Genomic DNA, 18526 nt, shown 5'->3' with positions numbered 1-18526 from the left:
TGTTGTTTGCCATTTATATCAATGATCTGGATAATAATGTGCTAAATTTGATCAGCAAGTTTGCAAATGACACTAAGATTGGAGGCATTGTGGACACCCAAGAAGGTGTTCAAAGCCTGCAGATGGATGTGGACCAGCTGGAAAAATGGGCTGAATCATGGCATACAAATGTGAGGTGTTGCATTTTGGAAGCACAAATCAAGAAAGGACATATATGGTAAATGGTAGACTACTGAGCAGTGCAGTAGAACAGAGGGATCTGGGAATACAGATATATAATTCCCTGAAAGTGGCATCACAGATGGATAGGGTTGTAAAGAGAGCTTTTGCCATATTGGCCTTCATAAATCAAAATATTAGGTACAGGAGTTGGGATGTCATGTTAAAGTTGCATAAGACATCAGTGAGTCCAAATTTGAGCATTGTGTGCAATTTTGGTCACCTAACTACAGGAAAGATATCAATAAGATGGAAAGAATGCAGAGAAGATTTACTAGGATGTTGCCTGGACTTCAGGAACTGAGTTAAAGAGGTTAGGACTTTATTTCCCGGAGCATGGAAGAATGAGGGGAAATTTGATAGAGGCATTAATAATTATGAGGTGGATAGACAGATTATATGTAGATAGGCTTTTTTTTCCACTGAGGGTAGGTGAGATAGAATCCAGAGAACATGGGTTATTGGTTAAATGGGAAAGGTTTAGGGGAACTTCATCACACAGAGAATGGTGGGAGTGTGGAAGGAGCTTACAGCTGAGGTGGTGTATGCAGGCTCAATTTTAACATTTAATGGGAGTTTGATAGAGATTTACAAAATTATGAGGGGTATAGACAGTAAATGCGAGTAGGCTCTTTTCATTGAGATTAGGAGAGACGTCATGGTTTCAGGGTGAAAGGGGAAAGGTTTAGGGGGAACATTAGGGGGAATTTCTTCACTCAGAGAATGGTGGGAATATGGAATGAACTGCCATCTGATGTGGTGGGTGTGGACTCGATCTTGAGTTTTAAGATTGGAGAGGTGTGGAGGGTTGTGGATTGGGAGCAGGTCACTGGGACTAGCTGAACAGTGGTCGGTTCAGACTGGAGGGCCAAGTGGCCTGTTTTCCGTGCTATGGTATTCTATGGTTCTAAGAATTTGGACAAGTACATAGATAGGAGAGATATGGAAAGCTATGGTCTGAGTGCAGGTCAGTGGATGAGGCTAAAAAATGGTACGGCACAGACTAGAAGGGCTGAGGTGGCCTGTTTCTGTGCTGTAATTGCTTTAGGGTTCCATGGTTCTATGGTTCTCCTATAAAAGAGCTACTGTCTGCCCTCTCCACCAATCATTTCTCAGCTTTTTTCTCTTCTCCTCTTACATTTGTATCCACCTACTACCTCTCTTATTAGTCTGTGTTCCTCCCCATTCCCTTTCCTCCCTCCTCTCCCCTCCTCCCAACTTTTTATTCATGCATCTGTCTGATTTTATCTTATAACTGATGGAGGGCCCAGGCCTGAAATGTTGACTACCTGCTGAGTTTCTCCAGCACATTTGTATATTAATTACATTTGAGTCCTTAGTTGGATGGCATGTCTGACAAAGTAAAGTCTTTTATTATTCTATTGGAATGTTTGCCTCGGTTTAGTGAGATTTTCAAGGAACTGCGATTTAAACCAGACTTGAGCTTTATTTGGCATCTGATGTAAAAATTCCTGCCAGCAATAGTCATCGTTACCATATCATTTGCTTCTAAAAATGCAATGGGGGCCAAAATGGGGAGAGAAATAATGATGCTAATAAGCTGCTGCTTGCCTTCCCATTCTGCTTTTTGAGCTGACTTATCTTGAGATAACCTTGAATCTCCTAGAAATAGGTAGGAAATATGCATTTGTCTGTTGCTTCAGAAGATATGATCAAGATCACCCTACAACATTCCTATATGTTAACATTATAGGTTACTTGATCCTAAATGTCCCTATTGTACCAGATGACATCACTATCCCTGACAATGCATTCCAAGCACACACCAGAAATATCCACCTTATAAAATTGGGAGCAAACCATGTGCAATGACATTTGAAAGGGTCCTGCCCAACATCCTCAGTTGGCATCTCTGCTTTCAACGATCTAAGCTTTAGAGTTAGAATTTCTGGCCTAACCTCCGCCCTTTCACTCTCTCCTCCTTAAAGTCACTTCATTTAACCCAATTATATGAGAATTGGAATCAAAATTTGTTTAACATTACATTAATCCAGCCACATTCTGTGGTCCAGCATGTTTTCAAACTGCAGTACAGATCTGTTTTAATGAACTCATTTTAACTAAGATCTAAAATTAATTCTGATTCTGATTCAGATTTATTGTCAGACTACATACATGACATCACATAAGATCCTTTTTCTTGAGGGTGAGGCCCTCAACACTTATTCACAGTGCAAAAAAATGTATATACACGTTTAAACAAATAAAGAATTGTAAACAAACTGTAATACCAAGAAAAAAATCAATAAAATGTGAAAGTAAGACTTCTTAAATAAGTTATTGATTGAGTTTGTTACTGAGGAGTCTGATGGTGGAGGGGTAGCAATTGTTCCTGAACCTACTGGTGTGAGGCATTAGGCATCTATACCTCTTTCTTGATGGTAGTATCAAAAACAGAGCATGTGCTGGATGGTGTGGATCCTTGATGATTGCGGCTGCTCTCCGACGGCAGCATTTCCTGAAGATTTTCTCTAAGGTATGGAGGATTTTACCCTTGATGTCCTGGGCTGTGTCCATCACCTTTTGTAGGGCTTTATGCTCAGGGACATTGGCAGCCCCATTCCAGACTGTGATGCAGCTGGTCAGCACATTTTCCACTACACATCTGTAGAAATTTGTCAGGGTTTCCGATGTCATGTCATGTCAAAGCTCTGCAAACTTCAAAAGAAGTAGAGGGCCTGATATGCTTTATTCACGATGCCATTGGTGTGTTGAGTTCAGGAAAAGTTCTCCCAAGAACTAAAATTTGCTCACCCTCTCTACTTTAAATTCCCCCAATGATCACTGGATAGTATACTGGTTTTCCCTTCTTGAAGTCATCAATCAGCTCCTTGGTTTTGGTAACATTGAGTGCGAGGTTGTTGGTGCACCATTCAACCAAATTTTCAATCTCCCTCCTATATGCTGAGTAATTTCCCATTTTTATGCAACCCACTACGGTGGTATCCCAATACAATAGTAGATGGTGTTGCTGTCATGCCAAGCCACACAGTAGAAGGTGTAAAGTGAGTAGAGCAGGGGGCTAGGAACACAATTCTGTGGTGCTCTGGTACTGATGGAGATTGTGGAGGAGATGTTCTTATTGATTGTAGGCTGGAGGTGAGAAATCCATGATCCAATTACACAGTGGGTGTTGATTCCCAGATCTTGGAGTTTACCATTCAATTTTGAGTGGGTGATGGTGTTAAATGCTGGACTGTCATCAATTAAGAGCATCCTGATGTATGCACCTTTGCTGCTAGATGTTCGAGGGCTTTGTGTAGAGCTAGTGAGATGGCATCCTCTGTAGACTTGTCATTAAGATAGGTGAATTGGAATGGATCCATGCCACCGTTCAAATAGGAGCTGATATGCTCAAACACCAGCATTTCAAAACCCTTCTTCATTGTTGATGTGACTCCTACTGGTCGATAGTCATTTAGGCAGGTTACAGTGCTCTTCTTGGGCACCGGTATGATTGACGCCTGTTTGAAACAGATGAGTACCACACCCTACCACAGTGAGATTTTGAAGATATCCATGAATTCATTGGCAAGTTGGTTAGCACAGATTTTTAATACTCGGCTGGGCACTCCATCCTGACTGGATGCTTTCCTCAAATTTACTCTCTTGAAGGCATCCCAGATGTCCTCCTGCAATATGGAGAGGAGATGATCATCAGGGGATATGGGAGTGCGCAGTGGTGGTTCTTCTCTGTTATTATGGTCAAATCGGGCATAGAAGGCAGTCAGTTCATCTGGGAGAGGAGCTTTGCTATCTCCTACTGCACCAGATTTAGATTTATAGTAGGTTATGTCATATGCACCCTGTCACAGCTGTTAGGAATCCTTTATTGTACCATTTTCATCTAGAAACTCCTCTTTTCCCAGGGGATGGCTTTCCAAAAGGTCATACCTGTTCCTTTTGTGGTGATTAGATCTCTGGATTTAAATGCCTGTGATCTGGCTCTCAGCAGGTTCTGGATTTCATTGTTGATTCTGGGCTTCCGATTGGGGAATGGTATAGTGGGTACACACTCAACCACAACTGTTTTTATAAAGTCTATGATAGCCCTGGTATAATCATTCAGATCCTCAGCTGAGTCCTTGAACACTGCTCAATCTGTTGGCTCGAGGAAGTCCTTTAACTATTTTTCAGCCTCCTGCAACCACCTTCTAGCTGTTCTGATCTCCACAGCCTCTGTTTTTCAGGCTCTGTCTGTGTGAAAGCAGAAGGAGATCTGCACTAATCAGTAGCTTACCGACCAATAGCTATTTCCGCTGACACCATTTCTGACTCTCAGAAACTCCAAATTACAGACAGTCCTTGGAACCCTTACATAATTCTGTAATCTAGCACAGTGCATTCCCCAAGGGTGCCAAACTAGAGATTTTCGACCTGTTGAACGTACTCAACCAACTCAAATCATTTGGGACACTTTGCTATATTCAAGACGCTTTATGAATGCAGTGCTGTACTCATTCATTTTGTATAAATTGTTAAATTCTAAGACATATTATTCACATTTACATTGTGAATCTTCTGCTATTTAGACAATGGTTTTAATTAGTTTAGGATGTTCTGATCTTTGTTGTGAACTTTGCCTTAAATAATCACTCTCTGTACAAATGCTACGACATCAGGTTGCCTTTGCTCTTTAGGCTCCAATACGTACAGCACCAAAAGGAAAAGCCTGTCAAGTCCACATAGATGTTTCTGCTTCACATGAGCATGTCACCCCCAATCTACTTCATGTTATGCCACAATATGTTATTTTTTTGTCTTCTCCTTATGGCTTTATCAAGTTTCCTCTGAATGTCATAAATGTTGTTCACTTCACCTCTTCTCTGATTATATGTTCCATATTCTAACCTTGTTCTGGGTAAAGAATAGTCTTCTCTCAGTTGATGACCACAGAAATGTAGCAGTTCCAAGGGCAATCAGGTTTTAAATATCAAGGCCACATCCTCATCCTGGGAGAGGTTAACTCCCATTATGTACCTGCTTATCCATCTGTATCATTTCTTGTGTTTGCAATCAACTTGGCCTGTTTCCAAATGCTATTCAAATCAGAAGCAATTTATATCATTTAAATGTCTCTGTTTCTGGATGAATACAGTTCTAAAAAAAGAAGCTGAATTTCATCCAGAAAACATAAGTACTTTGATACCACCTTATTTACTATCTAATACATTCAATCCTTCTTCCTCTAGCAGTCCATGGTTGTGGAAGATAATCTCTACAAACTGCAGCAATCTTCCATGATTTGTTAGATAGAACCTCCTAAACCTGCAACCACTAACAACTAAATGGATCCTAAGAGTAGATAGCTGGGAACATTATCACTTGAATGCTTCTCTACAAGTTACATATCATCCTAACTTGACAACATGTCTCCGTTCCTACATTGTCACCTTGTTCAAATTTTTTAATTCTTTGACCAAGAGCCCCACAGGAATATCTTTGGGATAAATTGATTTTTCAAAGAAGTTTACTCAAAGTCACCCAAAAACAGATTGAAGGATAGACATTAAGTGCTAGCCATCCCTGCTACACCCATCCCTTGAGAGGAGAGAAACAAGTCTTTAAGCTCACCACAAAGTCATGGTTCATAAATTATGTAACATGAGCATGTACATGAGCATTTATAGAACATAGAACACTACAGCACAGAGAAGACCCTTCAGACTACAATGTTGTCCCGACCTATGTCAACCCACTCCAGACAATCTAATTTTTTGCTACCTCACACCCATAATCCTTTGTTTTTTTGAAAATTGATATGCTTGTCTAAGATTCTTTTGAATGTTTTATTTTACCATCCTCTATCACCACCCATGGCATTCTAGGCACCCACCACTCTGTGTTAAAAACCTACTTTGGACATTGTCCCTAAACTTTCCTCCACTTGTCTTAAACAGATATCATCAACCCGAGAAATTGATATTGGTTGTCCACTATTTCTAAGCTCCTCATAATCTTATATACCTCTGTTATTTGTCCCTCCAAAGTGAAAAGCCATAGCTCTGTCAAGCTTGCTTCATAAAACATGTTCTTCAATCCAGGCAATATCGCCTCTGCACCATCCCTAAAGCATCCACATCCTTTCTTCAATGAAGCCACCAGAATTGAATGCAATATTCCAAGTGTGTGCTGAATAAAGTTTTATGCATTCACTGTTCTATTCCCTGTTATTTTAGAGATTTGTTTGCTCTATCTACATCAACAGCTGTCGGTTCCAATCTAAATAATAAATGAAGAATAGCAGGGAAACATTTAAAGTATAAAGGAGGTATTGCTATGATATCATCTGTCTGTTTAGCTGCATAAAAATCTTACGGCATTATTTAAAGAGCAGTGTTCTTTTTTGACTAATATTAACAAGATCAGATGAACTCTATTGTACTGCACAAATTGTTTGCAATGACAATACTTTAAAAGTAATTTGTTGGGCTTGAGGGCTTTCTGAGATTATGTATAAAGACATGCTTGTTGACTCATTCTTCCCTTCCCTATCTGAAGTTTAAAAAATGTTCTTTAACATGGGGCTTATTAGACTTACAAATTAGCAGTGGGATCTTGGCCCCTCTGCCGGTGCAGAAGGCTTTTCCAAGCTGATTGCAGAGATTTAATCTCAAACAAAAGTAATCTAAATTAAATCAATCATCAATTTGTTGTTGAGCTCTTGTGGTAACTCAAAGATAGAAACAATAAGCTCTATTAGATTGCACTTTGCTTTACCTCTGAGATTCTCAAGCATATTATAGTCGTGTATAAACCAGGAAGTCTTAATTCAGACATGCAGCACAGTAACAAGTCCTTCTGGCCCATCACCCCGTGTCACCCAAATATCCCAATTAACCAACAACCCCTGTACATTTTGAAAGATGGGAGGAAACCAGAGCTCATGGAGGAAACCCATACAGACATGGGGAGAATGTACAAACTCCTTACAGACAGTGCCACATTCGAACCTGGGTCACTGGCGCTGTAATAGCATTCCGCTATCCACTGCCAATTGTTCCATCCTAGGCTTAATTCTGGACAGTGTTAAATTACCTCATAAGAACACAAGAAATTTGAATAGTAGACCATAGAATCCCTAAATTCTTGTCCACTATTCAATACTGCATTTTCTCAATTGACTCCTCAGGGTTGAGGATAATGTATCTACACCAGTTCAGTGGGCCCTGAGGAAGTTGGTGAGGCAAATGGGGGGACACACAAACACTGCTTCCTGTGGGGTAGCAGGAGCTTAATCATGTGGGTTGTTTATGCTGAAATACTTTAGTTTTTAATAAAATTGATTTGAAGTTCTCATTGGCATCCAGATTATTCCTCTGTTTTCCAGAGAAATTCCCATGAAGCAGATATGATTGATGATCTACTATCTGCTTTCTTGCCTCCTGTTCTGGTAGAGAAATTATTGCAAATGTCATAGCTAGATCTTCCTCCTTGATCTCTTACAAAGGAATGATATTCAGAACATAAGAAACAGGACCAGGAATCGACCATCTGGCCAGTTGAGCCTGCTCTTCCATTTAATAAGATTATGGCCGATTGAGCATGGACTCTGCTCCACCAACCTGCCTTTTCCCCTTAATTCCCAACTTTTTAAAAAGTCTATATATCTGCTTTTTAGATATAGGCAGTCCCCAGGTTATGGATGAATTCTGTTCCTACATCTGTCTTTGTCAAATTTGTAGATAAGTTGGAAGTGGTATATATGGTTCTTATTTGGAGATTTTCAAAAGGGTGTTCTTTTCTACTAAGCCCAAGCTTGACAGAGCGCATCGATCTTTAGGTCGAAAGCCAGCTTATGGTTTCATCATTATCAAGTTAAAAACCATGTAATTTGAGTGGTATGTCAGAAGAGAAATCTGAACTACCTGGGGCAATAAGTTAGATTTGTTAAAGATCTCTGTCCTGGTTTTTAAGATGCAGAAAGAATACAAAGAAGATATGGCTGAGTTGTATAAGAACGGCTTTAAGCCACCTTTATTATATCCAGCATGTCTGCGGATAATCTACAAGGATGATCATAACGAATTTCAATAGTCGGTGGCAGAGGCACAGAGTTTTGAAAGAATGATATTTCTTTAATTTCAGTCTGATAACAATTTGAATTATTGTCGCTGTCTGAAGTTTTTCGGTGGTTGAGAATCTTTTTTTCTTTGTTTTATTTTGTGCGGATGAAGTTTGCAAATTCACCAATCAGCGCTGAGGAGGCTTTGAACACGTCCCTCATCTTGAGAATAAAAGCGGGGCTGTGAAGCCTAATAGAGCTCATTGTTAACTACACTCAACTGGAGTTTGTGTTGTTCTTTCAAGGAAAAGTATGTTCATTGAGCTAACCAGCATACAGCTATAACCTCTCCTGTGCTTTAGGCTCCATAGAGCCATAGCTTGTAGCAGCCAGCTACAATACCTCTTTAGTTCATATGTTCTGGACCTGTCCTAGCTTAGACAAATTTTGAAATTATATTTTTCAAACTTTATCGGTGATTTTAAATTTTAAATTGAAAATGTGCCCTTTATTTGTTCTTTTTGGAATATCTCAAGAGGGTGATGTTTTACTGACTTCCACTCAGGGCTGAATTTTATCTTTTAGTTTGTGGATAGCCAGACGTGCAATATTGATAAAATGGAAAGGTAATACCCCACCAACACATCCACAGGGGCTAAACGATATTATGTCTTGCTTAAATCTAGAAAAAAAAAATAGATGTGCTATCAAGGATTCATACATTAAATTCCAAAAGACATGCAGCTCATTTATAGACTACTATCAGAATCTTAAGATTTAGTGTTGTTCTGGAATTTTGATGCTGTGCTGTCCCTCTCCAAAAAGGTGATAATTGAATCATATATGTCAATTTTTAGCCTTGCTTCAAGGATGGGGTTTTGACATTTTTTACCTTTTTTTCCCTTTTATTTCTTTTGATTTTTTTTGTTGATATGCTTTATTATAAAGAATGTGCTCTGGATTCCTTAATTATGATCATATTTGCAATTTTTTCTAATTGGCAATTGGTTAGACTTTAAATATCAATAAAAATATTTTAAAAAGAAAAGTAAATTTCAACACAAGCATCGGCAGCACAAACTTTTTAAGAGTGCAGCTCTTTTTCTCTGTTAGGTGCTTTGATAATGCATGTGGATCTTCTTAACACAGGTGCTTGTGTAGGGTCTGCTAGTCCACTATTGTCTAGCACTGATGGTGTAACCTCTGTTGCTGTGCAGGCTGGATCCTCTGCATTTGTCTGTTCCTGCAGTATCTCTTGAATTTTCAGCAGACTCTTACGATTCCTCCTCAGTATTTGACCATCCTCTGTTCTGACCGTGTAGGATCTTGGATTTACTTCCTCCAGAACTGTAGACTTTTTGCTCCAAGTGTTGGAATCTCTGAATCTCACTGTGTCATGTTGTGCCAGTGGTCCTAAACTTCCTGTTGACTTGTCAAAGTTTGCTCTTTGTCTCCATTGCCGATACTTTTGTTTCTGTTCAACATCTTTGACATTTATTGGGTCTGCAAAGTAGGGAAGTTCGGTGTATAGTCTACAGCCCATCAGAAGCTTGACAGGTGACCTGCCATATTCAAGTAGTGAAGCTCTGTATCTCAATAGAGCTAGATAAGAATCTGAGTCAGTGTCTTGAGCTTTCTTGAGCCACTCTTTAACTATGTGAACACTTTTCTCTGCTCTACTGTTTGACTGTGGATTCAGAGGACTTGAAGTCACATGTTGAAAATCATACTCTTCTGCAAAGTTCTGGAATTCTCTACAACCGTAGCATGGTCCATTGTTACTGTAGACCATTTGAGGCATTGATCAATTTCATATATTTCATCACACAAGCAGCAGACATATTAGGAAGCAGTACAATCTCTAGATAGTTTGATTGATAGGCAATAATCCTTCATTCATATTCTTGATGACCTCCTGTAGAACTGTGTCCTTTTCTGTTTCAGCTTTGATCTGCTTGGATTTCATGCCAGATATGGGAAGAGATTCAATGATCAAGTTCACATGGATATTTATATCTGACTCTTTGGAACTCGCATTGTGAACTTCACTCTGCGTTGTTGTCCTGGATAATGTATCAGCTAACACAATAAGTTTCCCTGGTGCGTACATCAATTCAAAGTCATAATGTTGTAGCTTCATCATCAGTTTGGTTCACGGCGACATTTCACTGAGATTTTTCTTGATTATTGATATTGTTCGGATACCTGCCGTCATTTTTCTCATACCTTGATAAAGGACTCAGGCCCGAAACGTCGGTTATGTATCTTTACTTTTTCTATATAAAGGACATTGTTTGACCTGCTGAGCTTCTCCAGCATTTTGTGTTTTCACTGAGAGCAATTTCTTCTATAGTGTGTACAGTGTGCACACTTTCACTTCTGTTTTGTTTCCCTTTGGAAAAACATTGCTTTGTGTAAAGATTCTACCCTTTGCACTTTTCCATAGACTGGGCATTGTTTTAGTGGAGGTTGAGTGCCACATCATTTAAAATTGAATGTCTCCACTTTTTTGTTTCCTATACTTCATTTTTTGTTTATGTGTGTATCTAGAGACTGTGGCTATAACTTTTCACTGGTTTTTGCACTCTCACCAAACTTTTTCACATGCTGCAGAGCTATTTCACTGGCGTGGCCTATCTTCATAGCTCCAGCTAGGTAAACTCTGTCTTTTGCAGCAACCTCTCTCACTTTCTTATCAATAATTCCAAACACAATTTGATCAGAAATCATTGAATCTTGCAGGGGACTGAAATTGCATGTTATTCCTTTTAATTTCAAGTCTGCTTAAAAAGTCTCAAAGCTCTTTCCCTGCAGCTGTGTGTGTGATTGACACACGTACCTCTCGAATGTTTCATTTTCCTTTGGTGAACAGTGTTCATCAAACATCTCGATAACCTTGTCGAACTTGCCCTGGTCAGCTGCCTCAGCAAAAACAAATGTGTTTAAAACCTCTAGTGCTTGAGGTCTAACCAGTGCAATCTTCCATGCGTCAGGTTTGCTATCGAGTCCAATGGCTTGCAGGTACAGCATAAATCATTGTTTGAACAATCTCCATTTGTGGTCAACATTTCCAGTCCAATTTACAGCATCAGGAATTTTTACATTCTCCATGTTTTCTGCTGCTATTGACTGATTCTCACTCTGCACACTCCTGGTGTTTCTTCCACTCTGGTACCATGAATACTCCTGGTGCCATGTGATGTTTCTTTTATTGTAATAAAGAAACTTAGTTTCTTTTACAACAACTATACTTTATTAGCTATAGTACTCACTCATGACCTCGTGGAGGCATCCATTTTGAATCCACTCCTAGCTGCAAAAACTCATCTCTGACTCCCTCTAGTGATCAGAATTATCACTAGGAGTCTACAACAATATCTCATTGTTCCCGTCTATCCATTGCGCATATTATATCCCCAAATAACTCCAGTAGGATTGTCAAACAGGACCTGTATGTTTGAGGTTATTTGTTAGATAGTATATGCATGCAGATATTGAATGAAAACCAGATCATCAAGAGTTGTGATACTTGCTATGTAGGTTGGCCACACTCTATGACTTGATGCCATGGTTGAGTTTAGCTCTCTCTACACTGATGAGACTTAGGAACTCCAAGAAGACCCTGAATCTTCATGAAAGAAAAAACAACATTGAGAGTTTTGCAAAATAATGTAATTTAAATTTAAGCAAAAAAATGATCAAGGCACTCATTTTAGGCTGTCAGTAAGACCCTTGAAGGAAAAAAAATGTTTTTACTTTTAGATGAGTGATCTTTGATGAGAATTGGAAAATATTAAACATGAAATAAAAACAAAAAATGCTGTAAACATTCAGCAGGTCAGACAGCATCAATAGAGAAAAATTAACATTTCAGATCAGTCTTTCATTAGAAAGTGTTTGAGATGAACTACTTTAAAACAAATATTTTGCAGGATGAAAATTGTATTGAATTCTGTCATTCGATACAAAAGTAAAACACTGTGAATGTGAAAGATCATTGAACTATAATATTAAGTGTTTCTCCACAGGTGCTGCCTGACCCATTAAGTGACTCCAGAATACTTTGTCCTTATTTCTCATTTACAGTTTCTGACATTTATTGTTCTGTAACTTTCTTTGCATTGCTTTCCTCGCTGTGAATTTTTAAAATGGAAATATTACAAGATGTAAAATAAGACTGGGCTGCACTTTGCAGAAGATGGGCCTAAAAGTGATTCTATTTGACATCCACTGTCATTTTCAGGAACTCCCTGCTGCGATTATCTTTGTAAGGGAAGATGTCTGCAACTACCTGGAGGTGGAGGCTGCATTCAGGAATGTGGATTGTGTTTTCCATTTAGCTTCTTATGGTATGTCTGGAAGGGAGCAGCTAAATATAAAGTTAAAAATATAAAATATAAAGAGGCTGTCAATGTTAAAGGGACAGACAATGTAATCCAAGCTTGCCTGAGGAACGGCGTACCAAGGCTTCTTTACACAAGTACATACAATGTTGTGTTTGGAGGCCAAGTAATTAAAAATGGAGATGAATCGCTCCTTTATTTTCCATTGCATCTTTACCCAGATCACTATTCGAGGACCAAATCTGTAGCTGAGATGAAGGTGCTGTATGCAAACACCTCAAAGCTAAGGAAAGGTAGTGGTGTTTTACAGACATGTGCCTTGCGACCGGCAGGTATCTATGGACCTGGTGAGTAAAGGCATCTTCCAAGGATAGTTAACTACATAGAGAATGGTCTCTTCAAATTTGTATATGGGGAAGCAGATTGCCTGGTAGAGTTTGTCCATATTGACAATCTTGTTTCTGCACAAATACTGGCATCAGAAGCTCTAAAAGGAAATAAAAATTACATAGTAGCTGGTCAGGTTTATTTTGATGGCAAACCAATAAACAACTTTGAATTTTTCAAACCACTGGTAGAAGGCCTTGGCTACAAATACCCCACAATTCGGCTGCCACTCAGACTGATCTATTACTTTGCTTTCCTAACTGAAATCATACATTTTGTCGTTGGTCGTATTTATAATTTTCAACCTTTTCTAACTCGCATAGAAGTCTATAAAACAGGAGTCACTCACTATTTCAGCATACAGAAAGCAAGAAAAGAGCTTGGGTACAATCCACAGGAACATAGCTTGAATGAAATAGTGGAGTGGTTCAAAGCCCGTGGTCATGGACAGAAAGTATCTCCGAACAATGTTAGATGCCTTGTGTGGGATGTTATATTTTTAACGTTACTCTTGTCTTGGCTTCTGGTAGTTTCTTCACGATATTCTATGAAGAGTAGCTATGAAGTATTGAACTGCACGTTTCACAAACATTTCTATGATTGATTCCACCTGCATTGAATTCGTCCATCGTTATTGAATGAAGATCTACTGGGACCAATGCCTGAAGAGGGCGCACAAAATCAGTGAACCGGTGCGGACTCGGAAGGCCAACATGGCCTGTTTCCGCTCCGTAAATGGTTATATGGTTATATGAATGATAAGCAGTGAAGCTTCATAGGCAGTACTAAAGGAATAGCGATCGTAAGTTACCAATCACACGCTGCCTCTGCGTATTTTGTTGGTCTACGGACTGCCTGTTAAATCCCAACTACTGAAATCATTTTATTGAGTTCTAATTAATTCCTTAGTCTGGTTCTCTTTGGCTGGGCATGAACTGCATCAATTTAATAGACAGCTATTAAAATTTCATTTTCAAAAATCTCAGCTATCAAATCTATACAGTTGAATTATTTTGTGAGTCAATCTTTGGAAAACAGGCTTTCTTTCATTTTTTAATTGGAAGAAGAATTTTGCCCCTGAGGCATTTTTGAAATGCACAATAAGGTCATTTCAAACTTCAGGGACCTCTTCTTCTCATCCCAGGTAACATCTGCTAGAGACAGATAAACCAGGCACTATTTAGTTCACTTTGGACACTGGATTCTGCTGTCCGTTGATTGGATTTCCCAATCTAAATGCAAAGTCTGAAGTTGCCTGAGGTACTAATCTTACAAACACTATCAATACCAAGCTATTAATGTTAACAAAGCTCTGTTGTATATAAAGGTTAATTTTTATACTGGGTAACAGGACTGAATGTTAGTACATATTAAAGAAGGAGTAACAGTGTTCACCTGCTCCTAATTTGTGTTTTTCAGTCAAAACATTCCAAATGATATTGCATTCAAAGATGCAGAAAAGATGGAAAGAAATCAAAAAGCAAGCCACATAGGAATGCGAGACAAATAATTCTGGAAGGGATTTTGGATTAGGTTCTGCAAAGTAGAGAGCTATTCGTTCAAGATAAGGAACATTTTGTGTTTTTGCATTGCCTCGGGTCTGAACTACAGCATGTAATAGAAAGACTGAACAATATGTTGAAAGGAACTTCAAAGCTGGTTATTATAATTATAGCAGAAAATGCATAGATAATAAACCCTAAAAAGCTCCAGCAATTAAAGGGATATGTAAGAAAACACTGAGAACACTGCAAAGTAATTGCAAAATGCAGAACAAATCGTTGATGAAATATAGTTCATTGTTTGAAAGAGAAACAGGACTATTTTAAAACATGGGATTAGATTTAAGATTGTCTGATTTGTTTAATAGTGTTAGAAATTGGACTCAATTTTGTGTAAAAGCATGAGGAAAATCAAAATGGAATGAAGAAAGAGGATTTCTCTGGGGTGGGGACACAAAAGTCTGCAGATGCTGTGATTGTTGTAAAAACAGAAATGCTGGAGGAACTCAATGTTCATACTAGGTAAAGATATATTACTGACATTTCAGGCCTGAACCCTTCTTCAACATACACCATAGGTAGCTAATATTCTTGGAACCACTTAATGCTAGTTATCAAAGCTACTCCTCCACAGATCTAATTTATAGCTCAATAGAAAAAAAGGCCACTGTTGCCATTTAATCTGCATCAACAATTAATTAATTACTTTCTACTGCCTTCTTGGACAATGTGTTTCAAGTATCAGCATTTGCTTGTGCTCTTGTACTCAAAGCTTCCATTTATAAAACCCAATATACTTTGTTTGTGAATGTGGTAAACCACTGTTATGCTATCATCGGCTGCTGCCAGCTGGACATGCCTCCTGAGACCGGTCCAACCCATAGTCCTTTGCATGCTCCCCATTCCATTCTGCCTTGATCAATCAATGAGGTTGATGGCTATTCCAGTTTATAGTTAATAAAAGCTTATCAGTTTCACAACTTTAGTCTTTTGTGATTATTGATGGTGCATCAATTTTATTAACTATAATTTTTCAAAAAAAACATGGAACAGTACCTAAAACTTGAGAAGCTCAACATCAGTCCTTGATTGCCTGATGCCCTGAACACGTTCAAACTCTGGCTATACTGTTTTGAAGACTTCCTGGCAGCGGCCGCGGGCATTATCACCACAGATGCTAACCAACTGAGATTACTCTTCTCCCGAGTCAGACCCCAAGTATTCCTGATTATCAGCGATGCCACCTCGGACCCGATGGGCATGGAGACTCTGAAAGCTCAGTATCACAGGAAAGTAAATGAGGTCTATGCCAGGATCTCTTGGCCACCAGTAAGCAGTGACCTGGTGAGTCAGGCTCTGAGTACCTGTGGGCCCTCTGGAATCTATGCAGATCATGTGACTGTAAGGTCATGTTGGGCATCCAGAATGCTGAGGACCATATCTGGGACCTGTATATGGACAGTATCCACTCTGGGTACATAAGTCAGAGACTCCTGAACAAAAGGTACTTGATCTACAAAGGATGGTTGAGATGACAGAGACACTGGAGGTGGCCTTCCAAAATTCAGACGATTACTTGGCTGCCTCTTGGTCGCCACGGGCACCACTATCCTGGGATGGGGGATTGTCCCATGCCATGAGCGACTGGTCATTCAAACCATCCCAATCCTTTAGTGACCAGACCTCAGCCATTGTTGCAGGTGATCACCCCAGTTGCTACTTCTGCGGGCAGGGTAAGCACCCAAGGGAATGCTACCTTGCCAAAGAGGCAGTATGTACTAGGTGTAGAATAAGGAGACATTATGCCAAAGTTTGCCAGTCCAAACCATCTGTAAAACCTAACAGCGCCATGTGCGGACAGTCACCATTTCCGGGCAGTGCGATCGGCACCATCTCCTCTATGAACCAACGATGCCATCTGCGAATCATTGGGGCTGCAATCTTGGACTGTGCAGCAAACGCCATCTTCTCAGGAATAACACCATGGGGGAACAGTGAGGGTGGCCATCTTGGGTTCATATTCACCCATCGGTCTCAGTTAGCGAGCCTATACTGGCCTCTATTACCATGAACCAAGAGGCACCACATGAACTTGCCAGGTTCATGATGGACAACCAGGTAAATGGGCGTGTTGCGAACTGTTTATTTGATAGCAGGGGTACAGAAGGTTTTATTCATCCTGATACTGCAAAGAGCCTATCCCTTAAAGTACTGCCCACCAAACACAAGGTAACACTCGCGTCCAAATCACATACGGCAGTCATCCAAGGGTCCCGTGTAGTGGCCCTGACCATTGGAGACATGGTTTACAAACATTTAAGGCTACTTGTCATACCATAACTCTATGCCTTGACTTCCAGTGCCAACTCCAGAAAGTAACATTGATATTCAATTGGGCCCTATCCCCCCCCCACCACTGTTTGCAATGAACAATTCACAGATGGCCCTATGTGTTACCTATTGACCCTCGATCTTCAAGGTTGAACCCCTCCCCCCACACTGTTCACCAACCTCACCCCCGATAGCAAGCTGGTGGCCAACATGAGTAGACAGAACTGTTCGGAAGACAAGGCATTCATTAAGTTGGAGGTTCAGCACTTGTTGGGCAGGCAAGGTGGATCATCGAGACCAGCGATAGCCCTTGAGGGCCCAGGTGGTAAAAAATGGGGAAAAGAATAGGATGGTCATAGATTATAACCAGACCATCAAACGTTACACACAGTTCAATGCATGCCCCCTTCCCCACATATCTAATATGGTCAACCTGATTGCACAATATCAGGTATTCTTAATGATCGACGAAGTCAGTGTATCACCAACTCCCGATCCGCCCAGAGAACTGCCAGTATACTGCATTTGAGGCAGATGGCGACCTCTGCCATTTCCTCTGGGTCCCTTTCAGCATTACAAATGGGGTTTCCATCTTCCAGCAAGAGATGGACAGCATGGTGGACCACTATAAGCTGCAGACCACCTTCCCATACTTGATAATGTGACCATCTGCGGTCACAATCTGCAAGATCATGAAGCAAATCTCTGTAAATTCCTCCAGACAGCAAAACTCTTGAACCTTACCTATAACAAAGACAAATGTGTGTTCCAGACAGCACAACTAGCCATCCTTGGCTAAGTGTTCAAGAACAGCGACGTTGGCCCTGACCCTGACTGCATGCGTCCTTTGCTGCAAAGCACTGAAGTGATGCCTTGGGTTCTTCTCATACTGTGCTCAAAGGGTTTCCAAATATGTGGACAAGATTTGCCCATTGGTCAAAGCCACCAAACTTCCCCTGGTGGCAGAGGCCCAAGCTACATTCAACTATATCAAAGATGACATCAATAAGACAACCATGCATGCCAGAGATGAGTACACACTGTTCCAAGTGGAGAACGATGCGTCTGACTTTGCCCTGGTCTCCCCACTCAACCAAGCGGGCAGACCCATCGCTTTTTTCTCATACACCCTTCAGGGCCCTGAAATCTGCCAGTCCTCGGTCGAGAAGGAGGACCAGGCCATCGTGGAGTCAGTATGCCACTGGAGACACTACCTCAGCAGAAAACGATTCACTCTCCTCACAGATTCACGAGCAGTCATGTTCATGTTTAATAATAAGCAGAGGGGCGAAATCGAGGATGATAAGATCCTCATGTGGAGAATCGAACTGTTAACTTACAACTACGACATCCTCTACCGGCCTGGCAAAATTAACGAGCCTCCGGATGCTTTATCCCATGGGACATGCCAGTGTCCAATTGGACAGACTGCAGACCCTCCAATAATAACCTTTGTCACCCCGGAGTTATTAGGTTTTTCCATTTTATTAAAGCTTGTAAACTACCATACCCTGTTGAGGATGTCCAGACAATGACTGAAAACTGCCAGGTCTGTGCCGAATGAAAACTGCATTCCACTGACCAGACAAGGCACACCTGATCAAAGCTACTCAGCCCTTCGAGCACCTAAGCATTGATTTCAAGGGGCCCCTCCCTTCCTCCAACTAGAATGTCTACTTCTTTACAATCATCAACGAATACTCCCATTTCCGCTTCAC

The 18526-nt window shown here is 40.3% G+C and overlaps 1 protein-coding gene across 1 annotated transcript; it reads left to right on the top strand.

The window, feature by feature from the left end:
- Positions 1–11229: 11229 nt before the first annotated feature.
- On the top strand, positions 11230–14493 carry LOC138762461 (short-chain dehydrogenase/reductase family 42E member 1-like). Its single transcript, XM_069936219.1, has 4 exons — positions 11230–11238; positions 12489–12594; positions 12810–12935; positions 14395–14493. Exons 1-4 carry the CDS (start codon positions 11230–11232, stop codon positions 14466–14468), a joined length of 315 nt encoding a protein of 104 aa, XP_069792320.1. The 3' UTR covers positions 14469–14493.
- Positions 14494–18526: the final 4033 nt, after the last annotated feature.

This window comes from Narcine bancroftii, chromosome 4 (genome assembly GCF_036971445.1).
Source record: "Narcine bancroftii isolate sNarBan1 chromosome 4, sNarBan1.hap1, whole genome shotgun sequence".
Classification (NCBI taxonomy): domain Eukaryota; kingdom Metazoa; phylum Chordata; class Chondrichthyes; order Torpediniformes; family Narcinidae; genus Narcine; species Narcine bancroftii.
The sequence above is the reverse complement of the archived record's forward strand: the minus strand, read 5'-3'. Positions and strand labels throughout refer to the sequence as shown.